This window comes from Oncorhynchus masou, chromosome 27 (genome assembly GCF_036934945.1).
Source record: "Oncorhynchus masou masou isolate Uvic2021 chromosome 27, UVic_Omas_1.1, whole genome shotgun sequence".
NCBI lineage: Eukaryota > Metazoa > Chordata > Actinopteri > Salmoniformes > Salmonidae > Oncorhynchus > Oncorhynchus masou.
The window spans coordinates 33,458,679-33,474,918 of record NC_088238.1 but is presented as its reverse complement, the minus strand read 5'-3'; the positions used below and the strand labels follow the sequence as shown (position 1 = coordinate 33,474,918).

The window sequence follows — 16,240 nt, the reverse complement described above, 5'->3', positions numbered from 1 at the left end:
AGTTTCTAACCATTTCGTAACGTTCAGCTCCCACTGTACGTCGGCTGGTCTGTAGAGTTTAAAACATTTTCAGTTGTGTAGCCACTGCTCTACTCTGTCTGGTCTCAGTACAAAGTTTCTAACCATTTCAACATGTGGACCACAGCCTCATGTCTTCTTGGTCTTATAGTTTTAACCATTCGTGACGTCCGGTTTACACCGTCCGTCTGCTTGGTCTCAATGGTTGATTATTCAGGTTCAGCTCCTGACCACTTTACATGCCAGCAGCAACCTGGCAAGTTTTGGTCTGTATGATGATTCTTAGCGAGTCCTTTTAAGCACTCTGGCCAAAGTGGCGTTCCGTCATGCGGTCACGAACTCTGAGCTCACTTGGGCATGGCTACTGATTGGGCACAGTTTATAGGAAAAGCAATTATCTAATTTATAAGGCCAAAATCACATTGCTATCTTCACAAAAGTATTTACATATTTAATCATATATTTTAGTCTCCTCAACTTGCTCTATTTCCACATGATTCATTACAATATTTAGTTGAGGTTTAGGGTTCAGTGAATGATTTGTTCCAAATACAATGCTTTAAGTTTTTGAAAAATTCAGGATGAATGAAGTCCTTGCCAGCCATTCCGAAACTACCTGCAGCTCTTTGTTAAGTGTCGTGGTAATTTCAGTCGCCTCTGGTAGATGTCGTGTATAGTGTTGAGTCATCTGCATACATAGACACACTGGCTTTACTCAAAACCAGTGGCATGTTGTTAGTAAAGATTGAAAAAAGTAAGGGGCCTAAACAGCTGCCCTGGGGAATTGCTTATTCTACCTGGATTTTGTTGGAGAGGCTTCCATTAAAGATCACCCTCATTAGTGACCATGCTTCAATTCATGGTGGATCAGGTTCATACTGAGACATTTGTTTACTTTTACATTACATTTATTTAAGTCATTTTTTACTCCTGCACTAAACAATAAAGTGATGTGCATATGTCAATGTTACCTTCAGAACATGTTTATTTTATTTTTACCCCACTTTTCTCTCAATTTCGTCATATCCAATGATGATCTTGTCTCATCGCTGCAACTCCCCAACTGCCAATTGTGCGCCACCCTATGGGACTCTCGGTCACGGCCAGCAAACCCGGGTCTGTGGTGACGCTTCAAGCACTGTGATGCAGTGCCTTAGACCACTGCGCCACTCGGGAGGCCCCCCAGAACATTACACTTAACCATTAATATTCAGAATAGTACGGCATATTCAGTATTGAGTCAGACAGTAGACTACAGTGCAGATATAGTACAGTATGATACAGTAGTAGAGTTGGGAGTACTCACAGGTGTCTGTTGCAAGTGGAGTTGACCATTGAGGGGTCAGTGGTGTGGAGGGTGACAGGAGGGGTGTGTTGGGCAGACAGCAGAAACCCAATGGCCAGCAGAGACAGACTCAGACATGTACCTAGGAGAAACAACACATACACATACAGTCTAAACAAACAGTGTACTGCTTTAGACATAATATGGGTTACTACTAGTGTCTGTGTAATTACATGTGTTACAATTTCACATAGTCCATGTAATTCCATTAAAATCTATCTGTGGAGCTATCTGTGAAACGTATACTGTGATCCAATATGCCTATTCACATACACTAAATGTGTCCCTGAATCATCAGGATCCATGCGTTCATCTTTACCCTGACCCTCTGACCCTTACCAATGATGCTCCCCAGGGTGAGTTTCCTGCGGCCAACCCTCTCCACTAGCCACACCCCCAGTAGGGTGAACAGAAAGTTGGTGAAAGCTGTGACCCCAGCCAACCAGATGGCCATCTTGTCATCCCGCACTCCCGACATCTGCAGGATGGTGGCGCCGTAGTACCTGCACAAAGAGGAAAAGGTGTTCCATCAGTCAAAATAACTGATGGAGAAAGAGAGAGAATTTGGCCCATCGAGATATAATGTATCTCTATGGTGGTGCCGCAGTACCTGCAAACAGAGGACAGGATATGGTCATCATCAGACACCACATGGCTACCATGTAAAGAGAGAGTTTGGCTAACTTTGACACTAGCTGGACGCCATGTTGATGCACAAAGACAATAGGGTGGTGGCCACTATCTGGCCATGCTGGAAAGAAGAGGCAGGTAGTAATCTCCTTCTGGAATGGCCATCTACAGACTATTGAGGACAGGACAGGAAACCCAATGGTCATTTCAATTGTGTGTTGTAATGCATTGGATTGTCCCTCTCTTGCCAATAAAGCTTGAGAGAGCGAAACAGAACTAGGAAACAGATTGAAAGAGACAGATCATCATGTGCTAATGATTCTCTCCATAGAGAAGACGTACACTCCATTATGTTCTTTAGTTGAGTGACCACCAATCAATCACTGGTAAGGCAATCAACCCGAAATAGACACAATGAGCCGAGTCTCCATCTATCCACCCCCTTCACTCTTATGTCTGCATGTGTCCCAAATGGCACCCTAATCCCTACATAGTGCACTACCTTTGTCCAGAGCCCTATGGGCGCTGGTCAAAAGTAGTGCACTATTTAGGGTGCCATTAGGGACGCAAACACTCTGGTGTCACTGTCTAATTAAAGTGCCACTTTTCTGCCTGGAGGATGCTGAACTCTTCAACTAGGCAGATTACACCTCATCAAGCTCGACAGACAGGGCCTTTAAACATTCTCTCCTTGACTTGCTTCATTGCTAGGGCGCCAGGTGATAGAGACGGGGGAGGAAGATCCTAGCCCTGTGGAACTTGTAGACGCCCAGAGAGCTGCTCAAGGTAGAAGTTGACACAGATCTAGGATCAGATTACCCTACAGTGGCTGACAAAAATAACTCGGACATCAGTGGTTAAGGGAAACTACGCCGCTCTCTGATCAACCCTCTCCCTGCCTCACAAGGCAGCATCCCAGCCTCTGTAGAAAAACACTGTCTGCTCTCCAGGTTAAATGAGAAAATACAGACACTCGGAACGCAACGCAACGATTCGTACCAAAAAAAGACAAGAGGAAAACATTCATTAAAAAAGTGAAAAATAAAAGGCATTCCCTTTGCTTTCTCTCTTGCTCCCTCACTTTGTCACTCATTCTCTGCAGAGAGCAGTGAATTAGCATTTTGTTTTTCCCATCTCTTAAAAAGCATCTGCACCCGTCTGCTCTTTTTCAAAACAAAACACTCCTACCGATTGCCTATTTGCATAAATCTTTCCTTTATGTAAGTCAGCCAACATGTTTCTCAACTTGAGACTAACTTCAATACTTCAGAGTTAAAGTACAGGTGTAAGGTGTCACGAGGACCACACACAAGGTCAATAAAAGTCAAGCAAAGCCCACAGCAAGGGCAATAACCACATGCAGCGATGTAACATGTTGGGCGGAAGGCAACAAAGCCGCCTGATTTCTGTCTCGCTTCTCAGAGGCTTTCAATCTCAGTATGCATCTGCCCACACACACACAGAAACACAGTATGACTGATAAGGGGTTTGTAGTAGCATCGGGTGTAAAAGCTCTCTGCAGTCGAGGCCCGCTAAGCTCCATCTCAGGTCTGAATCAGATTGATTAAGAAGCAGCAAGGCCAGCTGGAAGGGAAGCACAGCTAACCAGTCCAGTCAGCTACCCTCTGCTCTAACAGAACACAGCATCACCACCACACCACATCCACAACAAACATGATATAACCAGCTACAAATAGTGCTGTAAATAAGTGTACTTTGAAACACTTCCAACATGGCATCCAAATACTGCCATAATACATACTATTGGGTGGAAACCACATGGTGCCAGTGAAAAATCATAGTCTCAAACAGAGTTTGCCAAATTGTGTGTATCTTTAGGCTCTGGGTTCATTCCAGAAATGTGGAATAAAATTGATTTATTTTTGTGGGTGAGACCCCCTCGCAGGCCACTTGCAAAGGGAAGAATGAACCTTCCCCAGACTCTTCTAGAGATGAAGCTGCAGGTTCATTCTTGGACTCCCGGGGAGCTCACAGCCCAATTATATAAATTACACTGCCCACTAAAACATGCTGCTAACAACGTCCATGTGGCCCTCTATCACAGGTGGTGAGATAGACAAATGGCAATGATACTGTTGATTGTAGGTACTAACAGCCTGTGCTAATTGAAATGGCTGTGTTCAATTTGCAATTAAACGTAATACATTTTAGACCAGGGTAACTACTCTGAACTGGACACAGATGGCAGTACAGATGTCATTTGTCATTTCTGACCAGTCTGGAAGGTCTCAGACACTCAATAAAACTGTCATTCATAAAAACAACATTCAAATGATATAGCCTATGTATGACAACCAGAGTGGACGAGAAGTCTGAAGCTCTGTAGCCAAAACTGCTATTAATCCAACACAACTAAAAAACAACCCGGGTTTATGCAGTAAGACTTAGGGCTGTTGCAGAGACCGTATTACCACCACACCGGGAGTCATGAGTCATGACCTCAGTAGAATTCTACGTGACCGTTGAGTCATGGTAATCACCTCTTATGCACTCTGGACATGTGTTAGTAGCACCCAACTCTATAATAATCATCAGGTCGCTAATGGCCGGGTACTCAGGACTCTATTGTCCCTCTAACCACTCTGACATCAATGCAAACGCGATTGAAAATCACATGAAACACTTCTCATCGAAACAGTGTCGTGTTTTTAAAACTCACCTCACTGTGATTGATCAATTTGAAGAAAGAAGGTTCGAAAACTGAGTGAAAAACATGGACGTTATGGATGTTGTTTCAAAGCCTAACACAACAAAATGGACAGTGTTTTCTAAGGTGACACCTATATGCATATTAGAGCGTATGCCTCTGCATAGGCCTATATGTGAGCCCAAGCCCCCCAAAAACTGAATTAAAATGATTGTACCATTATACAATACATAGTCTGCCACATATTACACAAAATATTCAAATAAATACTGATTTAAGCTATCTTTGATACATAATTGGTCAATTTTAACTTAAACAAATTCAGAGTTAGCCTATAATTACAGTTAATTTGAACTGGATTTGGAATAGCCTAGTAATAGGGCGATAGCCTAATTAATAGGCTGACACATTACCTTTAGCTGCAGAGTATCTCACAACCATGTGTTTCCATCTGCTCCCCTCTCTCCATCATTCCTTTCTGCATGCAGAGAGAGGGACAGCTTCATGGAAACATGTTACTACAGATGTTCCAGAACAGATTTCACTTGCTTTCCCAAATCAAGCACTGGGTAGCTACAGGAACAGGGTTGGAGAGCCCATGGCATACAGAGTTTGGGCAGAATATCACTTGTCATGAAGCAAAGTAACCGGAGTTAGCTACCTGACATGAGTGAAACGAACCGGCCCGTATTCGCTATTCGAGTTTAAATACGGATGAAATGTATTTTTTCTCTTGTCACTGTTCCTGCCCATTTGATAATGGGTCATTCTAAATCGAAACAAATTTGACATATTATTTTTTTTATTTGAATTTTACCCCCTTTTTCTCCCCAATTTCGTGGTATCCAATTGTTAGTAGCTACCATCCTGTCCCATCGCTTCAACTCCCGTACGGGCTCGGGAGAGACGAAGGTCGAAAGTCATGCGTCCTCCGAAACACAACCCAACCAAGCCGCACTGCTTCTTAACACAGCGCGCATCCAACCCGGAAGCCAGCCGCACCAATGTGTCGGTGGAAACACCGTGCACCTGATGACCTTGGTTAGCAAGCACTGCGCCCGGCCCGCCACAGGAGTCACTGGTGCGGGATGAGACAAGGATATCCCTACTGGCCAAACCCTCCCTAACCCGGTCGACGCTAGGCCAATTGTGCGTCGCCCCACGGACCTCCCGGTCACGGGAGACCCTGGGCACGAACCCAGAGTCTCTGGTTATTGAAGACAATTTTAAATTGAGAATAGTCTGTTGAGTGAAAATATAATAACTTGACGAGAGAACAGTGTGTGCAGCCTGAGGCAAGGAACAGAGCACAATCTTTTTTTTTGTGACTTTCGCAAAACATCAATAGCCTAAAGTTGCATCATGCAGCCTATATATCTTTTGACTTCTAAGGAATTTTATGGTTTGTATCATTCACAACTAAAGTTGCCAAATAACTCTAAATCTAGTGTATAGGACCTGTTTCAAATCATCACTTCTCTGCTCAAAATAGCCACTTCATATCCTTTCTATTTTATTCAGCTAAGTTCAGTTATAATCATTTAACATAAAATAATGGCAAGGGACTTATGAGAATGTCTTGTCAGCTAAATGAACAAGCCTACAGCCTATGACATGACACATAGTCAGATAACAATCAGTAGACAAACTCATATTCTGTTCTTTTGAAATATATTTTCTTCGTATCATAAGGTTTCTTTAACCTCTTTGGGCTAGGGGGCAGTATTTGGATGTCTGGATGACAAGCGTGCCCAAAGTAAACTGCCTGTCACTCAGGCCCAGAAGCTGGGATATGCTTATAATTGGTAGATTTGCATAGAAAACACTAACGTTTCTAAAACTGTTAAAATAATGTCTGTGAGTATAACGAACTGATATAGCAGGCGAAAACCCGAGGACAAACCATCCAGAAAAAAAATATTCAGCCCACTATTGATTCCTATGGCTGTCATTTTTACCTCCCAGATTGCAGTTCCTAGGGCTTCCACTAGATATCAACAGTCTTTAGAAAGAGTTTCGGGCTTGTTTTGGAAACATTTGCTAGAATTTGTAGTTTTTCTAAGTGACTCCCATTTTGGCTGTAGTGTTTGTTACGCGTTCTGGTGAATGCGCATACTTTGTTGTTTATCTCCAGTAATGACAATAACGATTCTCTGTCTTAAATTTGATTGTTTATTTACATATTAGGGTACCTGAGGTTTGATTATAAACGTTGCTTGACTTGTTTGGAAAAGTCTATTGGTAACGTTTGGGACTCATTTTGTTTGCATTTTGAAGGAGTGAAACCGGTGGATTATTTAATGAAGCGCGCCAGCTAAACTGAGTTTTTGGGGATATAAAGGACTTTATCAAACAAACAACCATTTGTGATGTAGCTGGGAACCTTTTGGAGTGCCAACAGAAGAAGATCTTCAAAAGGTAAGTGATTTATTTTATCGCTATTTCTGACTTTCGTGGCCTATCTGCCTGGTTGGAAAATGTTTTTAATGCTTTTGTGTGCTGGGTGCTGTCCTCAGATAATAGCATGATGTGCTTTCGCCGTAAAGCCTTTATGAAATCTGACACAGCGGCTGATTTAAAAAGAAGTTAAGCTTTTAACTGATGTATGACACTTGTATTTTCATGAATGTTAAATATTACTATTTCTGTAATTTGAGTTTCGCACTCTGCAATTTCACCGGAAGTTGTCAAAATGGGACGCTAGCATCCCAATGATCCGCAAGAAGTTAAACCTGCCTAAAATAAATAATGGATTTACTGTGATGGTGTATATTCAATTCAAATGTAGTTGTTCCAACGACGGCATCAGCAGCTTGCATGCGTGCTAAACGTGTTTATGTTAATTAATGCTCAATTACCGTGAGACTGCATGGACACAATAAGAGACTTACCACAGTGTGATAATATGGATCAAAGTTGAGAGAGAGAGAGCGAGCGAGCGAGCGAGAGAGAGAGAATAAAGAAAAGAGGAGAGAATTCTTGTTCTCAGTATGGGAGGAGAAAAAAAAGGAAAGCCAGTTCCATTCACCATGGTAACCACCATATTTAATAAGTGATATCTAGTAATAGGTCAGAAATATGCCATGGACATGTTCAATTACAACCCTCTAACACACTCTTCCGCACACGCACACCCTTCCGCACCCCACAATTGCACACCTCTCTAAATCCATAGCCCTGTACATCTGAGGTCTGTGGGGATCACTTGGGCCAAGTGTAGGATAGGGACAAATACACAGGACTGTTCAATATATTGGTCTGAGAGTGAACCCTGTAATGCAAATAGTACAAGACACCACAAGACGCCATACAGCCAAGAGAAAGACAGGAAGATGGAGAAGAGACGAGAGGTAGATAGACTGAAACGGATGTGGAAAGTGACTGAGTGACTGAGTGAGAGTCATCAAGTGTAATAATCAATTATTCCACTGCATTAGCTATGGTACTTATGCTCAAATTGTGCGGCAACGACTGCTGTAATGCATTTTCAAGCTGTTACGCTGTGACTATTACATTATTACATTCTCTCAGTGTAAGATTGTGCACTTATGCAAGTATAACAAGCTCAATAGGAACATCACAGTGGAGTGGAGAGACAAACAAATCATTACATAAACAAGAAACACTAATCTCCTACTTGAGATGTTAAGAAAAAAGTGCAGCGAGATAAACATTGGCTGACTTTGATTGGGTTTGAAGGAGGACACACAAGCTGGCTCTTGAAAACCAAAACAAACAAGGTGACATGGTAGACTGTAGATTGTGTAAATACACAAAAACACAACAAATACAACATGAACAAGATTCCAGTGTGCCACCAACACTGACCCCTTGACCTTCTCCAAGATGATTGACAGATCCAAGATGGAGGTTATGTAACAGAGTGGCACTCTATTCACTATAGGCTCTGGTCAAAAGCAGTGCACTATATAGGGAATATAGTTCCATTTCAGACTGTGCCGGTGGCTGTATGTAATGTGAGAGGAGCAGGCAGAAGGTGTGAAATGGCCTTCAGAACCTCTGTTCTAAAAATAGAACTTGGACTCTGTCTGCACTCCACTGGCTATCCTCTGTAGTATATTCACTTCACACCTTTCTCCTCTCTCCACTCCGACATGAAGACAAGGTGACAACACAGATGTCAGAGAGAGGGGAGGAAGAGAGAGTAGAGGAGGGGAAAGAGGGGTATGAGGTGGAGTATGAGGAATGGAACGTCAGGGTGGAAGGGAGAAGGATGGAAGTGGTGTCTGACAGAGATATGTTTGTGTGCACTCACCTCTGAGGCTTGGCTGCGCGGGCAAAAGAGAGATAGGTGGATGAGAGGAAGAAAATACAGAGAGGAGATGGGTCTGCACGTGTTTGTGTGTGACCTGGAGTTAATCACATGGCCAGGAAGAACTCCTGTACAATGAATTCTACTCATAAGAAAGAAAACGTTTCCCCCTCACCTCTCCTCCCTCTCGCCTTCATCCTCACCCCTCTGCTCCCCTCTCAACTCTCTCTGACTACCTGTCCTGCTCCAGTCCATTTCACTCTAAAGGTGAGAGGGACATAAATTGTTCACTTACGGCTGACATTTACAAATGCTTTACTGGAGCTTCATTGAATATGCTCCCGATTGTAAAGGATTAAAGAGGGAAAGAGAGAGCTAGCTGAAAAGCCCACTCCTTCCCAAGGGTCCCAAATGACACCCTATTTCCTACACAGCGCACTACTTTTGACCAGTGCTGCGAGAGCTCTTGTCAAAAGTAGTGCAATATATATATTATATATATATAATATATACACAGCCAGAGAAAGGTACTTGGAGGGTCTAAGGACTCAGCAAACAATAACACCATCAGAGCTCCTTTATTAAGGCTGGCTATGCTGTTAGCTGACATATAGACAAAACAAGATGATATTGTTTGGAAAGGTCATGATGGCCTGATCGTTAAAGCGGATGGATGCATTGGCAGCCTCAGTGTGACACGAGGAGTGTGTGTTTGTGTATGTGTGTGTGTCAACTCAAATCAAATATTCGTCACGTACACTGTTTACAGCAGGTATAAAAAGTTCAGCAAAATGCTTGTGTGCTAGCTCCCATAACATTGCAGTACAATAATCAATAATAAGAGTAAAAAAAATAATTATAATAATAATAGTATAGGTAGAATGCATAGTAATAGCCTGATATTGACACAATTTGATATACAGTATAGATAATGAATGTGCTACCGCTATGTCAAGCATGACAGTATTTACAAATATATTGGATAGTGTCCCGGTCACGCAGTTGAATAAATAGTGTATACTAGAGAAGCAGCGTTGACCGTGTGTGTGTGTGTGTGTGAGACGCGAGGAGTGAGAGGACCAGCTATCACATCCCTAACCAATAACCACTCATGACTGGGAGTTCAATGGCACAATCATTTAAACACATTGATACTCACAGACAGCACACTAACCAGGTAACAATAATGCAATCATACGAAAGCAAGAGAGGGAGGAGGGGAGGGAAAGAGAGAGAAACAAGAGAGATAGAAAGCATAGGGGCCTAAGAGCACTCAGAGAGAGCGAGAGAAAGGGAGACATGGAGAGATGGAGGCGAGAAATGTCTCTCTTGGGAACTGGCCTATTTCTCTCATGAAAGGAGACGAATGCATTATCACACTCATGTCGAATGCTGCTGAACAATGAGACGCACAGGGTAGGGTAGCCTAGTGGTTAGAGCGTTGGGCTAGTAACCGGAAGGTTGCAAGTTCAAACCCCCGAGCTGGCAAGGTACAAATCTGTCGTTCTGCCCCTGAACAGGCAGTTAACCCACTCTTCCTAGGCAGTCATTGAAAATAAGAATTTGTTCTTAATTATCTGACTTGCCTGGTTAAATAAAGGTAAAATTTAAAAAAAAACACAGAGAACACCAGGATACTGCTCAACTCTTGCTCAAACCTGTACAACTACACTAACAAACACGGTGATGCCTGCACAACTCTAAAAGAAAACAACAGCAACTACTGTATGTTAGTGTCCATAGTATTTCCTGGTCAGGTGGGCCAGACAGTCAAAACAACGGAACACAACAAAGTAATAACAGTCTACGAAATGAACTACAACAGCAACACACACCACAACAACATAAACTTTGACACACTTAGAGGAGATAATAAAAGAACAATTAGCACATCTAAAAAAAAATAGGTTGTTGTGGATGGGTGTTATTGTGTGTGATTAGACAGAAGAATATTACCATAGGCTAATTACACACAGCTATGTGATCTGCATAAGCAACGTGGGGCCTTTCTACTACGATAGCCTAAAAGCTGCTTATCGACTATAAGAAATACACAACAGACTGTCATCAGTCATCAAGGGCAATACAAGGGTGACACACACAGAAACAGACACAAACACACACGAACGAACGACTGGACCTTTACAGCTCTCCTCCCGGGCTGTCCAGCTGAGTCACTAGTTTAATTGGCATGTCTCAACATCTCCAATATGACATTTCTATAGCTGACCATCTGTGTCTGCCAACTGCCCCCTGTAAACAAACATGCACACATAAATTATACACTAAAATATGACAAACCAAAATATTAAGATAGAAACAATATAATCTGAAAGGTTACCCTATGCTGGTTAATTCCAAATCATGTATAATTTTACAGTAATAAATACAAACTTTGAAATATACTGTAAGTAATCTGTGTACATGAGTTTCATGTTGAGACCAGAGCAAAACATGGCCAATGTTCAGTGACACCGTCACTAATTGACATTGTTAAATTATGGATGGATCAACAACACCTGTGGCCTCTGCTGTGCTCTCATGCTTAACTTCTGGCAGAGGAGAAACAGACAGATGACCTTCCCTCTTGGCCCCTCATTCTCTCATTAATTCTCTCTCTTTCCCTTTATCTCCCCCCTCTCTCTCTCTGTCCACTTCTTAAATCACCTTACTCTCTCTTCTGCTTGCATGTAACTCTCTCTACCTCCCTTCCACGCTCTCCTTCCTTCTTTAACTCCCTCTCTCTCCTACAGTGACCTTTGCGTGCTGGATAATCAAATCATTATGATTCCAGATCTAATAGAAAGAGGACACATCCTCACTGACAAGACAGGCCAGTTCATTCTTGTTCCTCATTGTGGCTCACAATGACAGACAGACAAATAAACGGACGGACGGACGGGCAGAGAGAGAGAGAGAGAGAACGAGAGCGAGAGAGAGACCGCAAGGAACCACAAACATATCCTAAACTGCCATAAAATCGGCACATCCCGGGAGACCTTAAGTCCATGAGAGATATGCATCAATACAACTCTCATCCCGACGCTCTCTGGCAGGTGGAGACGTCAATCCGACAGCACTCTGAGTTCAGTTCACAACAACGTCTGTGTGTGTGTGTGTGTGTGTGTGTATGTATGTGTGTGTGTGTGTGTGTGTGTGTGTGTGTGTGTGTGTGTGTGTGTGTGTGTGTGTGTGTGTGTGTGTTAGTGTTACTGTGCATACTTGTATCTATGAGTCCGCTATAAGAGTCTGCCTGAGAGAGTCTGAGAGGAATCGAAGCTGGGATGTTGGCGGAACAGCATTTAGAGTCATCTCTTCGTGAAAGGGTAGGAACAAAGAAAGAGGTACTCAGAGTGGGTGACAGGATTCATACCATATGAAACTCTTCCAAAGCATCTTAGGAAGAAGAATCATGCTGTTTCATTTGAGGGCTGGACAGAGGATAAGTAAGTAACACAAACAGGTCTGAGTTGAACAGAGGATGAGGGACTGTCTCTCCATATACTCCTTAGCCAGCTGAGACGATCTTGGGCTGGACAAGGAAAGAGCGAGTGTCTCTGTGTGACTGCCCTGCACCATTGTGACTCTCAGTGCTGCTGTTCCATCTGGGCTAGGGCTGGGGCTAGGGCTGGGGTTTGGTGAGGAGTGAGTGAGTGACACATAGGCATGTGCCCCATGTCGGATCCCACTGAGGCAGACAACCCATCAACCTGATTTGTTGTCACTTGGCTGTCTCTGCCACCACCTGTGGCTTTACAAATGACCAGAGGGAGAAGTAAACACAGCAACGGACGAAAACACACGCTAGCTGCCTTAATAGATTCACACACACACACGTAAAACCTTGATTATCACCCACACGCATGTACACACAAACACACGCTAGCACGCCCGCACACCGAACCGACACCCACGCACACCCACTTGTCCTATTCCTCTCACCTCGAATGGTTGCTTAGCAACAGCACATATCGCAAGATTGTTTACAATGCCCAGAATATGCTTGAGATCAGGGGGGATGAGAGAGAGCTAGACGAAGCAATCTCACTTGAGATGGAAATAAAGACTCATTGGTCTAACACCTTACAGGCACGAGGGAAATTCCGTGAGTGATTGACCCTGAAAAGTGCATAAAAGTGCATGAAGCATTAAAAGTAACAGAAAAAGGGGTGTGTTCCGTGAAAGAATTTGATACACCCCAAAAAATGTATAATGTAGGTTACCACTGTCAATTGTCAATTGTCACAGGTGTGGCTCTGTGAACTTTACAGCACATGATAGTGTAGATCCTGCATGTCATTGTCTAAGCGTTGACTGGGCCATTGAACTGGTATTCGACATGATTCATAGGACCTTGCGAGCCCACTAAGCTGAAGGCTACATAGGCATGTTACTATACCACTCACATGACGGTGTTGATCCTGTAAATATGAATGTACCTTCATCAAAACCATGTTACCTCACTTAGCTATAGCTTAGGCATGTTAGACCAGCGAATTTGCACAAGAGCCTTGGTTTGTGCGAGCCAAAACGGCACATCGGAGACAGAGCATATCTCTGTCTTCTGTAGCGTGAGGCAGCTTGATGTACAAGTACATCCCCTGGACAGGACGCTAGTCTATAATAGGACCTTACCACTTACATCAAAATTTAACTTTATTTGTCACATGCGCCAAATACAACAAGTGAAGACCTTACAGTAAAGTTCTTACTTGCTCTTTCGATGCAGAGTTACATAAGAAAAATCTCCTTAATGTGGAAACTCTAACCAACAAGTTTCAAAGTTATTCGCCACGTGCAAAGCATCCAACAGGTGTGAAACAGTACAGTGAAATGCTTACTTGTGAGCTCTTTCCCAACAGTGTAGAAAAAAATATATCTAGATAATAAAAAGTCAAACATAAAACACAAGGAATACGGAGAAAAAGAAAAGAAACATGAGAAAGAAAAGAAAGAAACATGAGAATGCAAGTATATACAGATCAGTAACAGTACCATATTCAATGTGCAGGGGCCACTCAGGCCACTCAGATACTAAAGCTTAGGCTGTGTACTCACATGACAGTGTTGATCCCAGAGAGCTGTTGGAACATCTGCAGTCCACATCCCACCAGGAGTGCTCTCCGAGTGGGGGGGTAGGTCAGCATCCTCCAGATCACCGGGCCATCTGGACACACACAAAGGAGCAGAGGTTAGAATATACCTATTGATCATCATCAGCCTATCAATGGACAAACACAATACACATGAAACAGGCCAACAGCGACACCAGCAAGGGGCGGGCGGGCGGACGGACGGACTGTCTGTCTGTCTGTCTGTCTGATGCTGACAAACATACACAAGCGCTGACAAACACAGACAAACACACACAGATACACACAGTGTTGGCCTGGAGCAGCTGTGAGGGGGTGGATGCTCGCTGGGCTGGGAAGAGCTCCTTTAGCTCTGAGACAGGCTGAACACACACACACACACACACGCACAGCTACCGGACAGCGCCTCACTGAAACAGAAAACACTCTCTCCAGGACCAGTCACAGCAGGCTCTCCCGATAACCATTCAACACTGACCAAACCACACTGCACTTAGCCACACACACTGGGGAGACCAATCAAATCACGCTGTTTTTCCCAGCACAACATTTCCTGACTATCACTGCTGTCATTATCTTTGAATGCATGTATGGATGTCTCATCTTATGCCTCATAAGCTTAGCTAAGTTATTAATCAAAATATAGATGTGTTCATATCGTGTGTATCACAAAATAATACAAAGATGCCATAAACATTGATGGAAGTTGACAGTCTCCAAATGTTACCGGTACACCTTATTATTTATAGCTGACGGATGTGAATGTTGACTCGGACTGTGTGTGTGTTTATCGACTGCGTGAGTAAAGTGAGTGTGGACATGAGCTGCCAGGTTACAAATGTAGCCATCAGGAACTGACAGGAAGGGATTTGTTTATGAGAGTCAACTATTTGTAGAGCACTAACATTGTAGAGGCAGGATTGAATGGACCCAGGAGACTATACCAGAGGACAGAGAGCTGATTAGCTGCAGCTCAGATCCTGAGAGATGGACAGACAGATCGCCGTGAACCAACCAACCTAGGTAATGGGTCTGTCAATGAATGGCGTGCAAACTTCACAGAGACGCACAAATACACACACAGACTGATAAACACAGACACTGCTTGTGCACACACTCACATTACCCAGCAAGAAAACCAAAAATGTCACTCAAACAGAAGGGGGAATGAAACAAAATGGGGGCTTGTCCCCATTGTCTAGCTGATAGTGGAACAGAGTAAAGATGTTTCCCTCACTCCTCTTTTTGCTGAGATGCAGTTGAAGTCGGAAGTTAACATACACTTAGGTTGGAGTCATTAAAACTCGCTTTTCAACAACTCCACAAATTTCTTGTTTAACAAACTATAGTTTTGGCAAGTCGGTTAGGACATCTACTTTGTGCATGACACAAGTCATTTTTCCAACAATTGTTTACAGACAGATTATTTAACTTAAAATTAATTGTATCACAATTCCAGTGGGTCAGAAGTTTACATACACTAAGTTGACAGTGCCTTTAAACAGCTTGGAAAATTCCAGAAAAAATATGTCATGGCTTTAGAAGCTTCTGATAGGCTAATTGACATCATTTGAGTCAATTGGAGGTGTACCTGTGGATGTATTTCAAGGCCTACCTTCAAAAATCAGTGCCTCTTTGTTTGACATCATGGGAAAATCAAAGGAAATCAGCCAAGAATTGTATACCTCCATAATTCTGGTACATCCTTGGGAGCACTTTCCAAATGCCTGAAGGTGCCACGTTCATCTGTACAAACAATAGTATGCAAGTATAAACACCATGGAACCACGCAGCCATCAGAGTTCTGTATTACTGTCTAAGGCTGTACCCAAACAATTTGAGCTTCTACTTCTAAAAATTCACCTTTCCAGAAACAAGTCTCTCACTGTTGCCGCTTGCTATAGACCTCCCTCTGCCCCCAGCTGTGCCCTCGATACCATATGTGAATTGATTGCCCCCCATCTATCTTCTGAGCTCGTGCTACTAGGTGACCAAAACTGGGACATGCTTATTAACACCCCGGCCATCCTACAAACTAAGCTTGATGCCCTGAATCTCACACAAATTATCAATGAACCTACCAGGTTCAACCCCAAATCAGTAAACACAGGCACCCTCATAGATGTCATCCTAACTAACTCGCCCTCCAAATACACCTCGGCTGTTTTCAATCAAGATCTCAGCGATCACTGCCTCATTGCCTGCATCCGTAA

General features: G+C 43.1%; 1 protein-coding gene across 1 annotated transcript in view; it reads right to left on the bottom strand.

Moving 5' to 3' along the window:
- The window catches only part of LOC135515336 (proton myo-inositol cotransporter-like), a 68,300-nt gene that overhangs the window by 13,227 nt on the left and 38,833 nt on the right, over positions 1–16,240 (bottom strand). The window contains exons 4-6 of the mRNA XM_064939014.1: positions 13,993–14,101; positions 1,703–1,866; positions 1,325–1,445 (exon numbers count right to left, since the gene is read on the bottom strand). Coding sequence (XP_064795086.1) covers positions 1,325–1,445; positions 1,703–1,866; positions 13,993–14,101 — 394 coding nt within the window. The remainder of the gene's footprint in view (positions 1–1,324; positions 1,446–1,702; positions 1,867–13,992; positions 14,102–16,240) is intronic.